We start from the raw sequence: 15,066 nt of genomic DNA on the forward strand, positions 1-15,066 counted from the left end.
GGGGATGTGTCCGCAACCAAGGTACATGCCCTTGACCGGAATCGAACCCAGGACCCTTCAGTCCGCAGGCCGATGCTCTATCCACTGAGCCAAACCGGTCAGGGCCTCTTGAATTCTTTTGACTCAGTTCCAGTAGTCTTGGAGGTCTTCCTTGCTTTCTGGCACAAGAAGCTCCGTACTCATTTTATACATGTCCTGCTCCAAACTTGGGATCAACTATTTCCCCCTTGACTTGAGGTTCCTTCTAGTCAGAAATAGTACTGGTATTAAGAGACCATAATTTGGGCACTAGGGTTGCTCAGTTACTAGACGTTTCTGTGGACTTAGGGAAATATATATATTTTAGAAAGACACATGAATGTTCATTCTGATATTTCCAATGCAAATGCAAGATCATGGGGTATTCACTTCTTTGATTTTACATATGCATCTCTTTTTATTTACATTAAAAATCAGTTTCCAATAACAGCAAAACTATTTATCTGCTTTAGTCTTAATATATAATTTATTTATAAAGTTTACTTATTGATTTTAGAGAGAAGAAGGGAGAGAGAAACCTCAATTTGTTGTTCCACTTATTTATGTATTCACTGGTTACTTCTTGTATGTGCCCTGACTGGGGATTGAACCTGTAACCTTAGTCTATCTGGACGATGCTCAAACCAACTGAGCTACCCAGCCAGGGCTATGGAATTTCAAAGTAAGATAATGTAGGGTCTCATGTATTTTTTTTCAAAGTAAAAATACCAATATTATAACAAACAATAAAAGCTATTGAATTCAGTTTAAAATTTCATTGCTGCTCTTTTTCTGTTAGAATCTATATATCACTGGAAACATCGTCTAAAACTGCTGTTTTAACATCACCTGAAATACTTCTTATTGGAAACAATTGTGCCACCAACTTGATACATAATCAGGGTCATTTATTTAAGTTTGTTTTGAATTTTTAGGGATTTCTTTTTCTCATTTTAAAAAATTATCACGTTTCCACAGTGAAAAGTATTAAACAGGAGCATTTGAGATCTTGCTTCCCGGCAATTATTTTGGTTCAAATAAACTCATAAAAATTCAAAAGGAAAAAGTATGAAACAGGGAACATTTAGAGATGTCTGGCTTCCATACTTCTCCTTTCTACCTTATTATCTCCTGGTGTGAATTATTTAAAAACAAGTTGCAGCCATGACTGGTTTTTCTCAGTGGATAGAGTGTCAGCCTGAGGACTGAAGGGTTCCAGGTTCAATTCTGGTCAAGGGCAAAAGCCTGGATTTCGGGCTCCATCCCCAGTGGGGGGGGGGGGGGGGGGGGGAGGGGCGTGCAGGAGGCAGCCTATCAATGATTCTCATCATTGATATTGCACTCTCTCTCCCTCTCCCTTCCTCCTGAAATCAGTAAAAAATATTTTTTAAAAATAAAGTTGCTGCCCTGACCAGTTTGGCTCAGTGGATAGAGCATCGGCCTGCGGACTGAAGGGTCCCGGGTTCGATTCTGGTCAAGGGCATGTACCTTGGTTGTGGACACATCCTCAGTGGGGAGTGTGCAGGAGGCAGCTGATCGATGTTTCTCTCTCACTGGTGTTTCTAACTCTCTATCCCTCTCCCTTCCTCTCTGTAAAAAATCAATAAAATATATTTAAAAAAAATAAAGTTGCAGATATTACCCTTAATACTTCAACACGTACCCTGTAAGAACATTCTCTCATAAAACCACAATACCATTAGTCCACCAAAGAATTTTTTAAAAAAATCCTCACCCGAGGATATGTTCCTATTGAGAAAGAGAAACTAGGGCATGAGAGAGAAACATCAACTGGTTGCCTCCCATACATGTCCCAACTGGGGATGGAACCCACAACCTAGCCAAGTGCTCTGATCAGAGAAATGAACCCACAACCTTTTGGTATATGGAACGATGCTCCAACCAACTGAGCTACATTGCCAGGGCCCACCAAATGAATTTAACCAAGATACAATATTCTCCAATATACAGATTTCTCCAGTTGTTCCAAAAATGTACTTCAAAAGGTTTGTTGTTTTTTAAATCCTCACCTGAATCTTCTTTTTCCATTATTTTTAGAGACAGTGGAAGGGAGGGGAAGAGACAGAGAAACGTCAATTGGTTGCCTCCCGGCATGAGGCCCTGGTGCCAGGGATCGAGCCTACAACTGAGGTACATGCTCTTGACCATATTCGAACCCAGGACCCTTCAGTCCGCAGGCTGACGCTCTATCCACTGAGCCAAACCAGCTAGGGCTCACAACGTTTTTAAAAATGCATGATTCAGTCAAGATCCCACATTGCATTTGGCTGTCAATGGGGATAGGCTGAACCAGTCCCCTGCCTATCCCCACTGACCTTCTGAAGAATACTGTCTAGTTGTTTTGTACAAGGTCCTACAACTTATATTTCACCCAGGATAGGTCCTAACAGTGGGATAGTTTGGGCAAAAGGATAAACGCATATGTAGTTTTGCTGCAGATTTCCTCATAGGTGATGTTCCATGTTGTATGTCTGCGGATGTATTGGAGTGCTGTTTTCCCATAGTCTTGTGAACAGAGTGAAATGCCAGAATTTTGGTTTGCCTTTTTCCCAGTCTGATAGATCGGAAATGTATCCAAATGTGGCTTCAATTTGCTTTTATGATTGAGTTTGAGCATATTTTCTGAAATAGTACATTCATATATTTTGCCCATTTTCCTGTGGATTGGATTTTTCTTTCCAGCTTTAATATTATATTCACGTGTGCACATACACCCCTCTAGGGCATAAATTGCAAAATTTGTTCCTAGTTTGTCATTTCTTTTACTTTGGTCATTTTTTATTTTGCCATGCAAAAATTTGTTTTGGTCAATATTTTCCTATACTGCATCTGGATTTGGAATCATTTTAGAAAGTTTGCTCAATGAAAGCTAAAGTAAAACAGTTAGAAGATAAGATGTGGAGAAAAATTAAGCAGAGAGTGGGGAAGGATCCCAGGATCAGTAGGAAGGTGGGGTTTGGGAGCTGAGATAAAGGGAGGAGGGGGCACATAGGAAAGCAAATGTATAAAGGTTGGGGAAGAGTAGCCAGAGATAGAATTGAGAGTGAGGGTACTCTGGAGGCCAAGAGAGGAATTGTGAGAAGGGAGGTGGGAAGCCAGGTTCAAGTTCACAAAGATATCAAATCTGCCTAATTTATAAACTTCCTGCAACCCCAATAAACCTCCCATTTGTGTTTGTATTTCTTCTGGAGTCAACCAAGTTGGGTCTGAAGTTCATTTTATTGGGAGAAAAAATTAGCAAGAGACAGGAAAACCTTGAAAAATAAGATGATGACAACTAGCCATTCCAGATACGAAAAGGTATTTACAAGGCTTGTATAAACAAACACCTTAGAATGACGTACACATCAGACAATGGGCTTGGAGAGAACCCAGATACAGCCCAATCACTCATGGACATGTAGTGTATGAAAAGGTGGCATAACAAGTCACCTAAAGTTTTACTTTATAAAGTTTAGGTGGGTAATTTTACTTTATAAATTCAATTCAGTGAAATGCAGAGACCTAAAAATGTACAGCTTGATGAGTTCTGACAAATTTATACACCTATGTAACCCTACCATTCTCATCATATACAACTGATCCTTATACAATACAGGTTTGAACTGTGTGGATTTGTTTCAATAAATACATACAGTACTATAAATGTATTTTCCTTACCATTTTCTTTTTTCTGGCATACTCTGTTAGAATACAGTATATAATACATACAAAATATTGACTCTAAGGCTTCTAGTCAAGAGCAAGCTGTTAGTTTTTGGGGAATCCAAAGTAAGTTATATGTGGGGTTGGCACCACTAATCCCAGCATTGTTCAAGGGTTCATTGTAATACATTTCTAACTCTAGAAGGCTTCCTTCTCTTTCTTTGTTGATCCGTGCTGAATTTTTTTGGTTAATCCTCACCAGAGGATATTTTTTCCTTGATTTTTAGAGTGGAAAACCTGAAGGGAGGGGTGGGGAGATGAGAAACATGTTGATCGGTTGTCTCCAGCACATGCCCCCATGGGACCCTCCCAGGGTTACCAGAACTGCGGGTACCGAGAGGTCCAGTACTTGGGCCAGCGCTACCGGGACACAGCCGACTCTGGCCCCTACAAGTGCTTTGGGGATTCTTTCTGTGCCCTCCTAGAGCCATGGCCCGAGACCATATCCTCATGTTAGGCTGCAGGAACAGTGTCCTGAGTTACAAGCTATATATACCTTGGAAGCTACCCTGATGGGACCAGTGTGGACTACTCAGTAGTAGTGGTGGCTGCCATTCTGGCTTGTGATGCCCACGTGCCCAAGCTGTGCTGGCAGACCTCGGATGTGCAGGCAGTGGGCTTTCCCAATGGTTCCTTCGATGTGGTGCTTGGGAAGGGCAAGCTGGATGCCCTGTTGGTTGGAGAATGGGATCCCTGGACCATGTCCTCTGGAGGGGTCCACACTGTGGACCAAGTGCTGGTCCCTGGGGGCTAGTTCATCTCACTGACCTCTGCTGCCCCCCACTTTCAGACTAGACTCTAGGCCAGTGATGGCGAACCTAATGACACGCAGAACTCAAGCTGTACATTTTTAGGTCTCTGCATTTCACCTCTGACACGCGAACTCATTTTTTTGGTTGATTTTTCTTTGTTAAATGGCATTTAAATATATAAAATAAGTATCAAAAATATGTCTTTGTTTTACTATGGTTGCAAATATCAAAAAATTTCTATATGTGACACAGCACCAGAGTTAAGTTAGGGTTTTTCAAAATGCTGACACGCCGAGCTCAAAAGGTTCGCCATCATTGCTCTATGCCCAAGTCTGTTATGGCTGGTCCCTGAGGCATGCAACTTATGGCAGCATTTTCCACTTCCATCTCTACCTCATGCACAAGGGCAAGGAGCCGAGTGTGGTCTAACTGGCCCTTGGGACCCAGATCCTCTCACCCGCTCCTTCCCCCTGTCCCCCAGACCTCCCACCTTATTCTGCTTTCTCCAGGACTCAGATCATCATGACTTCCTTAGTGCCATTCAGCTGTGAGGCCAGAAGCATGACCTCGAGCCCTCCCTTTTTGCCCTGGACTCAAGTTGTAATTCCTGACTCAGGGCTTAATGTTGGGTCCAAGGTGCTCACATCCCAGGGGCCTGATGCTTAAGATAGAGCTGATGGAAGCAACTCTACATGAAAAAATATAGCCCAGGCTAAATTACCCCTCCCCCCAAGAAAAACCCCCCTGCAACCCAGGTATGTACCCTTGTCTGGAGAATCAAACCCACAGTCCTTCAGTGCACGGGCCAACACTCTAACCACTGACCACATGGGCCAGGGCCTATTTTAATAAGTGCTATTGGAATATATATAAAGTAAGACAAAAATGGATCCATTTGCATAAATTCCAAATGGCTCAGAGACTTCAATGTAAAAAAAGAAACTATATAAAAACTATTAGGCAATTTCATCTCTTAAATCCTCCTACCCCACCCTAAACCGCACTTTCTCTTTGGTTGTCACACTAGCACATTTGGACTCAGGGCCTTTGCATGCCTCTCACATTTACTGAGGGTGACCTTTGCTGTGTAGCCCTCTTTAAAATTTCACCTCCTACAGCTTGTTTTATTTTTCTCCATGGCCATTATCTTCCAACATACTAGATATTTGGCTTATCTTGTCAGTGGTCAGCTTCCTTATCCTAGAATGTCAATTTCCTGAAAGCAGGGACTTTTAGTGTTTAGAGCAGGTGCTCAATTATGCTTTGCTGAAGGTGAAAAGTTTCAGTGGGACCTGGGGTGGGGTCTAGAGCACCCCATTCTCTTGGCTTTGGTGGGATGCAGCAGAACAGCCTATGAGGGGAAGGGCAGGTGTGGGTGGAGACAATGGGCGACACACCCAGGTGATGCTTTCTTTAATACTGAGGAAGGTGAGATGTTGGGGTGAACAAACACGAGGCTCTTGACTCCTGTTTGTGTCCTCTTCATCTGCACAGCTGCTGCAGGATGCCTTGGGCCTGGGCCCAGCGTAACCGCCACTGGGGCAGGGACAGGCCTTGGCAGAGCTCCCCCGAGAGGGTGACTTGGCCTGGCTGATCCCACCTGGGGAAGAGAATGGTGTCAGAGGAAGGCCTGAGCCTTCAGACCCTCACTGGCTTCCCCACATCATGGCCTGCTTGTCACCAGTCTCCTCCTCCTTCCCCTCCCCGTCTTTTCCCCCAGCCCTGAGTTGGCATGTTCCACCCAGCTCAGCCCTACCCCCCATCACCAGTCCTCCACAATCCCCTCTCACCAGTCCCCCACAATCCCCTGCAGCTTGGGGATTCGCTCCAGGGCTTGTTCCAGCAGGTTCTCCAGCTGCTTCAGAGCCTGCCCCAGATTCTCTTTCTGCTCCTTTTCCTGGGATGCATGGATCTGCAGCAACTCTGCAGGTTAGAAGCCCAGGAGGTAGCATTGAGTCCTCTAGTTCCCTGGTGCCTTGCAGTCAATGGGACACCAAGTAAATCTCCAGTCACCTAGTCTTGACCTCAACATCTCTCCCAAACCTCTCCCTCCTCCCAAGTCCTCATCTCAGGGGCAAGCCCACTATCTCCTCCTCCCCCACTTCATCCCGGATGCCTCCCGCCCGGACAGACCATCAATCTCCATGACCTACCCTTTGCTTCCTCCCCCTTTCCTACGCATGCCCCATCCCCAGCCTCCCTCTTAGGCTCCAGGCCTCAGTGATCTTCCTGAAGCCTAAACCTGATCCGTTCTCTTTCTTGCTTGGAACCCTCCAAGGCTTCCCAGTGCCCCAAGCCAGAGTCCAGGCTCCTCAGCATAGTACTTGAGGGCTTGCATTATATGGCTGCTGCTGCTCACTATTCCTGAGCAAAACCTCACCTACCTCCCAGGGACCACTTGAGACACTATTTTTCCTCCTGGTAGTCCTTCCCAGCATTCCTCATCCTAAGGTTTCCCCCCTCAGACTGCTGCAGCCCTTCACTCTACCAGTGTTTTCCCTGGGACTGTGATTAGTTCTACTCCCCCTCCACAGCTCCAAAACAGGCTCATACCAGACCTGCAGTGTGATCAGACTCTTTGGGCCTGAATCCTGACTCCAATCTTGCCTTGTGACACCGGGCATGACCCTTACACTTTCTTTAGCCATTCTATGGTCAGTTGTCATTATCTGAGCCACAGGCTAATGGGGTTGGGGCAGATTGGAGCATTCTGGAGATGGGACCCAGAGCTTGCTGACAGGTTGAAGGTGGGTGGGTGGGGTTAGGGGCTTGGGAGGAATTAAGAATGACTCCTGGGTTTCTGGCTTAGGCACCTGGATCAGGAGGGTAGGATCATTTATTGAGGGAAGAAAATCAGGCTGAAGAAAAATAAAACTGCTTTTGGAGCAGAGGGAACTAAGACCCATTTAGACATGTTAAAGTTCACAATGGCCATGAGGTGGGATGCAGCTGTGCTGGCTCTTGGGCTGCTCTTCACACCGCCCCGTGCCCCTTGGAGAGGGGAAGGCAGAGAGCCTGAAACTCGAAGGCTTGAAAACAGTTTCTTCCTACTTTGTTGATGGTACCCTGATTCATTTCTCATCAATTCACCTCTTCTATTTACCCTTTGATTCTTTGCTGTTTGATTCTACCACCAGGACACCCCTGGGGCTGGACTACTCTTGCCTCTCTCCCCATTGAGCTCTTGGGGCCAGCACCTGGTAGGTACCCACTGAGGGCCTGCTGAGTGAATCTAGAACAACTTTTCTTAGAAATTTCCTTTTCCTCATTTGTAAACGGAATCTTAAACACTTTCTGTCCCTCATGGTAAGCACTGGAAGAGACTGCGCATGAGCAGACAAAATGACTGTAATCTCATACCTGACTATGTCTTCCCAGCAACTCTGTAAGATAGGCTTACTCCACTGAGGAGGAAACTGAGGCATAGGGAGATTACACAACAAGGTAGTCCTGAGAAGAGAATCCAGATAGTTTAACTCTACATCCCAGCTTTTAACTATTCAAGCATAATACTGCATGTACTTGGCAATTAGATAGGCAGTCACCTAGTGGTTAGGAGCACAGACCCATCGGAAGTCCGAACGCCTGAGTTAAATCTTAGCTCTGCCGTCTGGGCATCTACGCAGGTCTCTGCATACAAGTCCCTCCTCTGTAAAAGGGAGAATGGCAGCACTAACCCCCTGGGGCTGCTGTGCAGATGAAACTAGTGAACATGCTTAAAGCACTCAGAGCCCAGAAGGCTCTGTGTCAGCAATGTGTTGTTTGTGATTGGTTCTAGAGGTTGATGGTCCTGGGAATGGGCAAGGATGCTAGATATAGAAGCGGGGCAGGCCTACCCTGGGTGGATGGTCCTGGCGGTAGGCTGTTCTTCATATGGAGCAGATCCCAGCACCGGAGATTACATTGGTCCTGGAAGAACAGAAGGTCCTGGCGAAGCGAGGCAGCCTTTGGGAGGAGCAGCTCTGGAGCCTAGAGGAAGGGGGAAAGGACAACTATCTTGGGTGGGGCTAGGGGTGGAAAGATAGGTCCTAGGGCAGTGATGGCGAGCCTTTTGAGCTCGGCGTGTCAGCATTTTGAAAAACCCTAACTTAACTCTGGTGCCGTGTCACATATAGAAATTTTTTGCTATCTGCAACCATAGTAAAACAAAGACTTATATTTTTGATATTTATTTTATATATTTAAATGCCATTTAACAAAGAAAAATCAACCAAAAAAATGAGTTCGCGTGTCACCTCTGACACGCGTGTCAGGTTCACCATCACTGTCCTAGGGCATAGAGCACTCACCTTCCCTGTGGGTAGCCCCAGAATGTGGCTAAGCACTATAAGGCTGGAGCCCCTTGAGGACGCAGGATGTAGCTGGTGGATGGATGGCAGGACTGTAGGCAGGGGCTGCAATCTGGGGGGAAAGTCCAGTTTAGGTGGGGCATTGAGAGGAAGGCTTGGGTTGCAGAGGCTCTGGGGGCTGAGGGATAATTTTGGGAGGTCCAGGAACTTGGATGTGGGTCTTGGGACTAGAATTCCAGAGTGGGGCTGAGGACCTGAGCGAGGTCTGGTAGCCTGGGAACACTGGGATCTGGAATTTTTGTTTGGAGTAAGCGGATTATTTTTTTGGAGTGGGACAGTCAGCCAAGGGAGGGATATAGAGGATGGCCCTCGTCTCACCCTCCAGGGCTGTGCCGCAGCAGGGTGCCCAGCAGAAGGTGGGGCAGATGTTGGGCCGCCTCCTCCAGACAGCGAAGCAGTTCCTGGCTCTGTGGTGCCACTGCCTCAGATGTGGGGACCACCTTTCTCTGGATCAGAGCAAGCACCTGTGGGGAAGGAAAGGGATGGGCGGGGAAACCTGAGATCACCCAGCCCCATCCCCTAGGAGACCTGGCCCTGCCCAGACCTCATTCCAAATCCCAACTCACCTCCCCAGGGCTCCGACACAGGTGCGTCTTGCTGGCTGAGTTGCTCTTGATGAGTAATCGGACCTGTTCTTGTGTCTCCCCCTGGACAACCAGGAGGCCACCAAGACGGGCTGCTTTTCCTTCCCAACTCCCAGCCTCCAGCCCTGCCCTCCCCTTTCCACAGGTCCTATTTCCTCTTGGAAGACTCATCCTGGGCCTGTTCCCCCACCAGGAGGCCCAGTTCTGGATCATAAGGCTCCCAGCCTGACCCTCCTCCAGGCCCTGCCATTTTCCCCGGAATCCTGCCTCTCACCACCAGCTGGCGCCAGTGCAGGATCCGTTGCTGTTTGGCCTGTAGCTCCTGCAGCAGAAGCTGCTGCCTTCCAACTGCCTCCTCCAGCTCCTGGCTATGGGCGCACAGGGCCTTGAGCTCTGCCCACAGGCCATAACCCTGGAGTCCCAGCACTAATGCCTGCCTGGAGAACAAGCAGAAGAGAACAATGGAGAGGAAGGTGACTAAGACTCACAGTAGAGGAGGGGATGCCCAAGGAGCCACAAAGGCAAGGAGAGCAGGGAGGCAGGGACGAAAGCCACAGAGGCAGAAAAAGTCCAATATTCTGAGACCCCAGGGAGAGAGAGATCCTAGCGGCCTCTGCCCTGGGAGCTCCCTCACCTCTCATTGGCTCCCAGGGCACACCTCTCCACCTCCTCCAACAGGCTCTGGAGGCGCTGGGTCAGGATGTGATGCTCCTTCAGGAGGGGGCCCCGCTGGGTGACCAGCACACTCACAGTTTGCCAGCCTTCCTGGGGCAGGGGGACAAAGTCAGGAGGGCATCATCCCTGGTGGTGAGGGGACTGAGTGGGCTTTGGGATGGGAAAGAGAAAAGAGTCTGCAAGGGTGCCTGGGGGTCACCTGGATGAGATGCATCACGGACGGCAGGGCCTGGCTGGAGTCTGACTGATCTGGTACCTGGCACCTGGCGATGGGGTGAAACTGGTGAGGGAGGAGCCCCGTCTCCTTGCTTGGCCTCTTCAGGGTAGCCACTGTCCACCCCACCTGGGTTTAGTCCCTGGATTTCAGTTCTGCTCCTATCAGCAGACCACTGTGCCTGGTCTTGGCCCTGTCCCAGCTCACGCAGCCACCTGCCCTGCCTGACTACGGAAGTACTCTACTACACACCTGGCCATCTTCGTATCTTGGAGTCTGTCCTGACTGCACAGGGACCGAATCTCTGCTTCCCGTTCTGTAGCCAGGTGTTCCAAGGCAGCCAAGACGTGGCTGGGAGGGTGGTTTGTCAGCAGTGTCTGGTGTGGGGAGGGGTGAAGTCAGGGCAGGGCTGTGAGCTGGGACCACAAGGGGACTGGGCAAGGATGAACATTCAGGTCCTGGCACCCTGAGGTTTGATAATGGGACCGTGAGTATGGTCTTTCCTGAAAGCCCCCCTCACCTCCACTGAGCTAAGCCATTGCTGGTAGGAAGTTCCAAAGTGGTCATCTTGAGGGCTTCTGTGGGGTTGGGGGAGGGGACAGCAAATGTTACAAGACATATCAATTCTCCCTCTAATGATCACCACCACCCCATAAAGTGGGACCTGTCCCTGTGCCCAGATTACAGACGAGGAAACCAAATTCATCCATGCTTATTAGACTTGATTTCCCCTCTTATACCAACTTGCTGACCATGGGCCCTTTCACATGTGCTGCTTGCCTGGAACACCCTCTCAACCTTTTACCTTTACTAAGCCTCCTCACCAGAGACCCATCCTCCCTGCTTCCTTAGCTGGGTAGGGTGTCTCTTCTCAGTACCCAGAGCCTCCTAGACTTCCCTATCCCCCAAGAGTCCTAACTGCCTGGGTTGTTACTGTCTGTGATGGGTCTGTCTTCACCTCTTCCCATCTGGGAGCCCTGTCAGGGCAGGCCCTGGGGCTGACACAGCCCAGACACTCAGTGTCTGATGAATTAACAGGCAAGTAACTCCTTCCAAAGCCCAGGTTCTTTGTAGGGTTTCCGGGGGCTCAGTGACACTCACGGGATGCTGCCTCCTTTGGCCTGAGGAATCAGAAGGTTCTGTAGAAACTGGGTTCGGAGGGTGCAGGCTCTTCGGACATCACCCTGGGAACAAGAGGATGGGACATAAAGGGGACCCAGGGGCCCATCTGATCCCAGACTCCCTCCTTTCCCCCACCCCATGGTCCAGGACTCTTACCAGAACCACAGGCTCCAGGCCTAGGGCTGGCGATGTCAAGGGGCCAAAGGTTATATCCATTTTAGCCTTCCTAGAAAGAATGCAATTGGGGCTGGGTCGCTGGTAGGAGGGAGGTGGGAGAACAGATGTTTGTGTCCCCTCCTGCTGCCAGCAAAGCTAGTCACAGGGATCCCTGCGTCTGAATCTCAGGGGCCATCTCCAAAATTAGGCCACTGTCACCTCCTGGCTGGTTGACATTAGCCTCCTCATTGGTCTTCCTTACTTTCATTCTCTGCAGTCTGTTCTCCACCCAGCAGTTAAATGATCCTGTTAAAACCTCAGAAAGATCATATCACTATTCTGCACAAAACCCTTGTATACAATATATGTCCTCATCACCATTAGAATAACAATGGTTCCCCTAACCGGGTTGGCTCAGTGGATAGAGCGTCGGTCTGCGGACCGAAGGGTCCCAGGTTCGATTCCGGTCAAGGGCATGTACCTTGGTTGTGGGCAAATCCCCAGTAGGGGGTGTGCAAGAGGCAGCTGATTGATGTTTCTCTCTCATCAATGTTTCTAACTCTCTATCCCTCTCCCTTCCTCTCTGTAAAAGATCAATAAAATATATTTAAAAAAAGAAAAAAGAATAACAATGGTTAACAGAAACTCTTCTAAGTACTTTGCATGACTTAACTCAATTATCATACCTGCCATGTAAAGTAGGTAATATTCTTTCTATAGATCTTTGAAACTGAGGAACACACTTTGCCCAAGGTCACACTGTAAGTGGCCAAACCAGGGCATGAATTGCATTCCAGTGACTCCATGGTGCTATGTCCACCTCTCAACCTCACCTTCTCATGCTCTCCCTCTTGCCTGTGAAACTTAGACTGAACTACACTCCTGGCTGTTCTTCCCATATGCCAAGCTCAGGGCTTCTGCTCTTGCTGTCCCTCTTCATGGAAGTTCCTTCCCCAACTCAAATGTTACCTCCTCAGAGAGGCCTTCTCTGACCATCCTACCTAGAGTAGCATCTTCTTCTCCCCTTATATAATTTTTTCTTCATAGCACTCATCTCTACCTGCAATTACTGAGTTTGTTTGCTTTCTAGTTTACCATCTGTCTCCTCTGCATCAGAGTGTAAGCTCCATGAAGGCAGGATTGTTCCTTGTTTTCTTTCCCAGCAGTGGTGTTCTAGATATATAGGTGGCACCATTCTAGGCACAAATACTGGTGGGTGAGATGACAAAACTTCCTGGCCTCATGGACTTTAAATCCTAAAGAGCAGAGCCTAGAATTCTGGAACTCAAGAAGGGGTCAGGGCAGAATACTGGGGTCTCTAAGGAAAATGTCTCTCCACCCAGCCTGGTGGGCACCTGAAGCCCACCTTTCTATGTCCTGCAGGCGCCCGAGCTGATTCTGTAGCCACTGCATGGGATGTTGGAGTCCACGTTGCTGCCTTCTCATGGCCCCAGCTTGGGCCCGAAGGAGGAGAGCATGCCGCTGGGTGTCTTGCATGCTCTGCAATACCTGCTCCATGGCCATGTCTGTGGGAGGAGCAGCGTGGTCATCAGTACCTTCCCAATACCCTTTCTGCGGCCCATCTGTTCAGCCACATGAGTTACCCTGAGCCTCGGTCTCTTGATCCATCAGCTCCAAGCTCTGGTCTAACTCCTGGATCTCTGCCCAAAGGTGGGCAATGGCAGCTTCCAGCTCCGACTTCCGGCAGGCCTGTGGGATCAGGTACAGGGCCAGATACATGGCCTAGCCTTGGCTCAGCCTGGCCTGACTGTCCTTTGTGGAGCACGAGTCTCTTCATCTGCCCAGGGGTGTGGCAGATTTTTTCCCCCTAGGTGGTTACCGTGTCTGAACCTCTAGGCTCAGGAACATCAGAGACCTATCCTGGGCTCTTCCTCTGGAATTAGATCACCCTCCCAACCTGTTTCCTGTCTCTGCATTGATGCCACATCTCTGTCCCAGTCCTCATCTCCTCATGAGCCCCTCATCTAAGAGTCTCAAGATCTCTTAGAAGTGTCCCCCCTGATATCACCTGGACCGCTCCCACATACTAAGTCCCACCCTGGCCTCAGTATCTCTCCCAAACTAATGCATTCTCCTGTCTTCCCTCACCAGCTGTGATGCCTCATATCTATGTTCTTCCCTTTCCCGTAGCTCATGCCTGCCTCCCCTCGACTGTAAATCCTATGAATGTATGGATCAAGGCTGTTTTGTGACCCAGTATCCCCATTATCACTCAATACAAGGCTGGCCCAGAACAAATGATCCTCTCGTTTGATAAAAGAAAATCTTGCAGGACATGCTTCTTACCTCTGAACTGTATTTGTGGCCATACCTGAGGAAATGAGGACGAAGTTAGGGAATGACAGGGACTTCCAGGAGGTGTAAGGCTGTGGGTGGGGACAGGGCTGTTTGGGACTGGGGAAAATACGGATAGCTTTGAGGACAAGTTACCAGAGTAGGTTTCCCCGGATCTTCGTGACATTCCTAAGTGGAGAAGTAGGAGAAGTTACTGTGGGACGTGCCTATGTCCCTTCCCTGCCACAGCCGCCCTTCTGCAGCCAGGCTCACCTCTGGCTGCGCACATGCTGTAAGACGTAGGCCCAGATGTCGGCCCCCTGGCCCAGACACAGCCTGTGGGGACGGCAGGTAAAGGTGCCTGGGGCATCAGTGTGGCGGGTCCCAGTTCCCCGGGTGGGGGTGGGGTCTTCACTAGGGAATTCTCACTTCTCCCAGGGAGGGCGGATTCACATTTTGGGGTCAAAACATTCCTTCTTGGATGGGTCACTGAGAGGGTGGGCTTCGCTCTGGGTGTGGGGCGGTCTTCCTCCCTCCCTGATGGGGTGTGCCTCCTTTCTCCTGGGAGAGGGTTCCTCCCAGAGGCGGGGTGGGGATCTCTGTCATCATTGGACGTGGCTATCATTCCGACAGATTTCGTCTCCAATGGGGTGGTCTTGGCTGACTCGAGTGTCCTCTCTGGCTGAGCGGGGTGGTGGGTGGTGCAGACAGCCTTCCCGACCCAGGAGTTCTATTTACACTTAGTGACGAAGGGCTTCACTAGTCCGCACCGGTGCCTGCGACCTCGGGCGGCTCCTGGGGCGCGGGTGGAGGGTGAGGCTTACCGCCCGGTCGTCCTCACTGAGACCCAGGACCCTCTTCCTGAACACACTCCTGGGGGGCCGGGGGGCGCCCTTAGGGGGGGCGCCCTTAGAGGGGCGCCTGGCGCGGAGGAGGGCCCGTCTTCCGTAAAGACGGCCTCGCACCCCGGAGGCTCTCTCCTGGATGGGTGGCCCTCACTCCCGAGCGGCCCTCACCTGCGCAGCGTCGACTCCGGGGCCCGGGCAGCCTCGGGCGCCTCCATCTCTTCCGTAGCCCAGCAAACCAGTTCCCGCGCTTCCCGCACTAACTCCATGACGGCGCCTCCGCCGCCGCCCGCGCGCTCTCCGGCGGCGCCGCCTCTGACGTCACGAGCG

The 15,066-nt window shown here is 49.6% G+C and overlaps 1 protein-coding gene and 1 pseudogene across 4 annotated transcripts; one reads left to right on the forward strand and one right to left on the reverse strand.

Moving 5' to 3' along the window:
- Positions 1-3,749: 3,749 nt before the first annotated feature.
- On the forward strand, positions 3,750-5,166 carry LOC118673998 (annotated as a pseudogene).
- Positions 5,167-5,892: 726 nt separating this feature from the next.
- Positions 5,893-15,064, reverse strand: HAUS5 (HAUS augmin like complex subunit 5). Of its 4 annotated transcripts, none has more exons than XM_036345093.1 (19): positions 14,908-15,064; positions 14,165-14,227; positions 14,048-14,080; positions 13,904-13,928; positions 13,201-13,306; positions 12,963-13,122; positions 11,597-11,666; positions 11,420-11,502; positions 10,839-10,896; positions 10,571-10,695; positions 10,304-10,367; positions 10,064-10,194; positions 9,704-9,866; positions 9,412-9,492; positions 9,164-9,309; positions 8,786-8,897; positions 8,333-8,465; positions 6,287-6,419; positions 5,893-6,096 (listed from the first exon to the last, which is right to left on the reverse strand). In XM_036345093.1, exons 1-19 carry the CDS (start codon positions 15,003-15,005, stop codon positions 5,979-5,981), a joined length of 1,902 nt encoding a protein of 633 aa, XP_036200986.1. In that variant the 5' UTR covers positions 15,006-15,064; the 3' UTR covers positions 5,893-5,978. The 4 variants fall into 4 exon arrangements, with proteins under 4 accessions (XP_036200986.1, XP_036200984.1, XP_036200985.1 ...); XM_036345091.1 differs by having other exon boundaries at positions 11,597-11,695; positions 14,165-14,252; positions 14,908-15,043; XM_036345094.1 differs by lacking the exon at positions 5,893-6,096 and adding an exon at positions 7,857-7,946 and having other exon boundaries at positions 6,294-6,419; positions 11,597-11,695; positions 14,165-14,252; positions 14,908-15,045.
- Between the last annotated feature and the right edge of the window lie 2 nt (positions 15,065-15,066).

The sequence above is a fragment of the Myotis myotis genome, unplaced genomic scaffold (genome assembly GCF_014108235.1).
Source record: "Myotis myotis isolate mMyoMyo1 unplaced genomic scaffold, mMyoMyo1.p scaffold_m19_p_19, whole genome shotgun sequence".
Classification (NCBI taxonomy): domain Eukaryota; kingdom Metazoa; phylum Chordata; class Mammalia; order Chiroptera; family Vespertilionidae; genus Myotis; species Myotis myotis.

Bases quoted from the DNA above. Each gene is read 5' to 3' on its own strand.
- HAUS5 (XM_036345091.1), bottom strand. From the start codon at position 15,005: ATGGAGTTAGTGCGGGAAGCGCGGGAACTGGTTTGCTGGGCTACGGAA. The intron at 10,368-10,570 runs GTGTGTAGTAGA...CCCCATCGCCAG, and splicing joins CAAGATACGAAGATGGCCAG to GTGCCAGGTACCAGATCAGT. The intron at 9,310-9,411 runs GTGAGTTGGGAT...CCTTCCCCACAG, and splicing joins TGTGTCGGAGCCCTGGGGAG to GTGCTTGCTCTGATCCAGAG.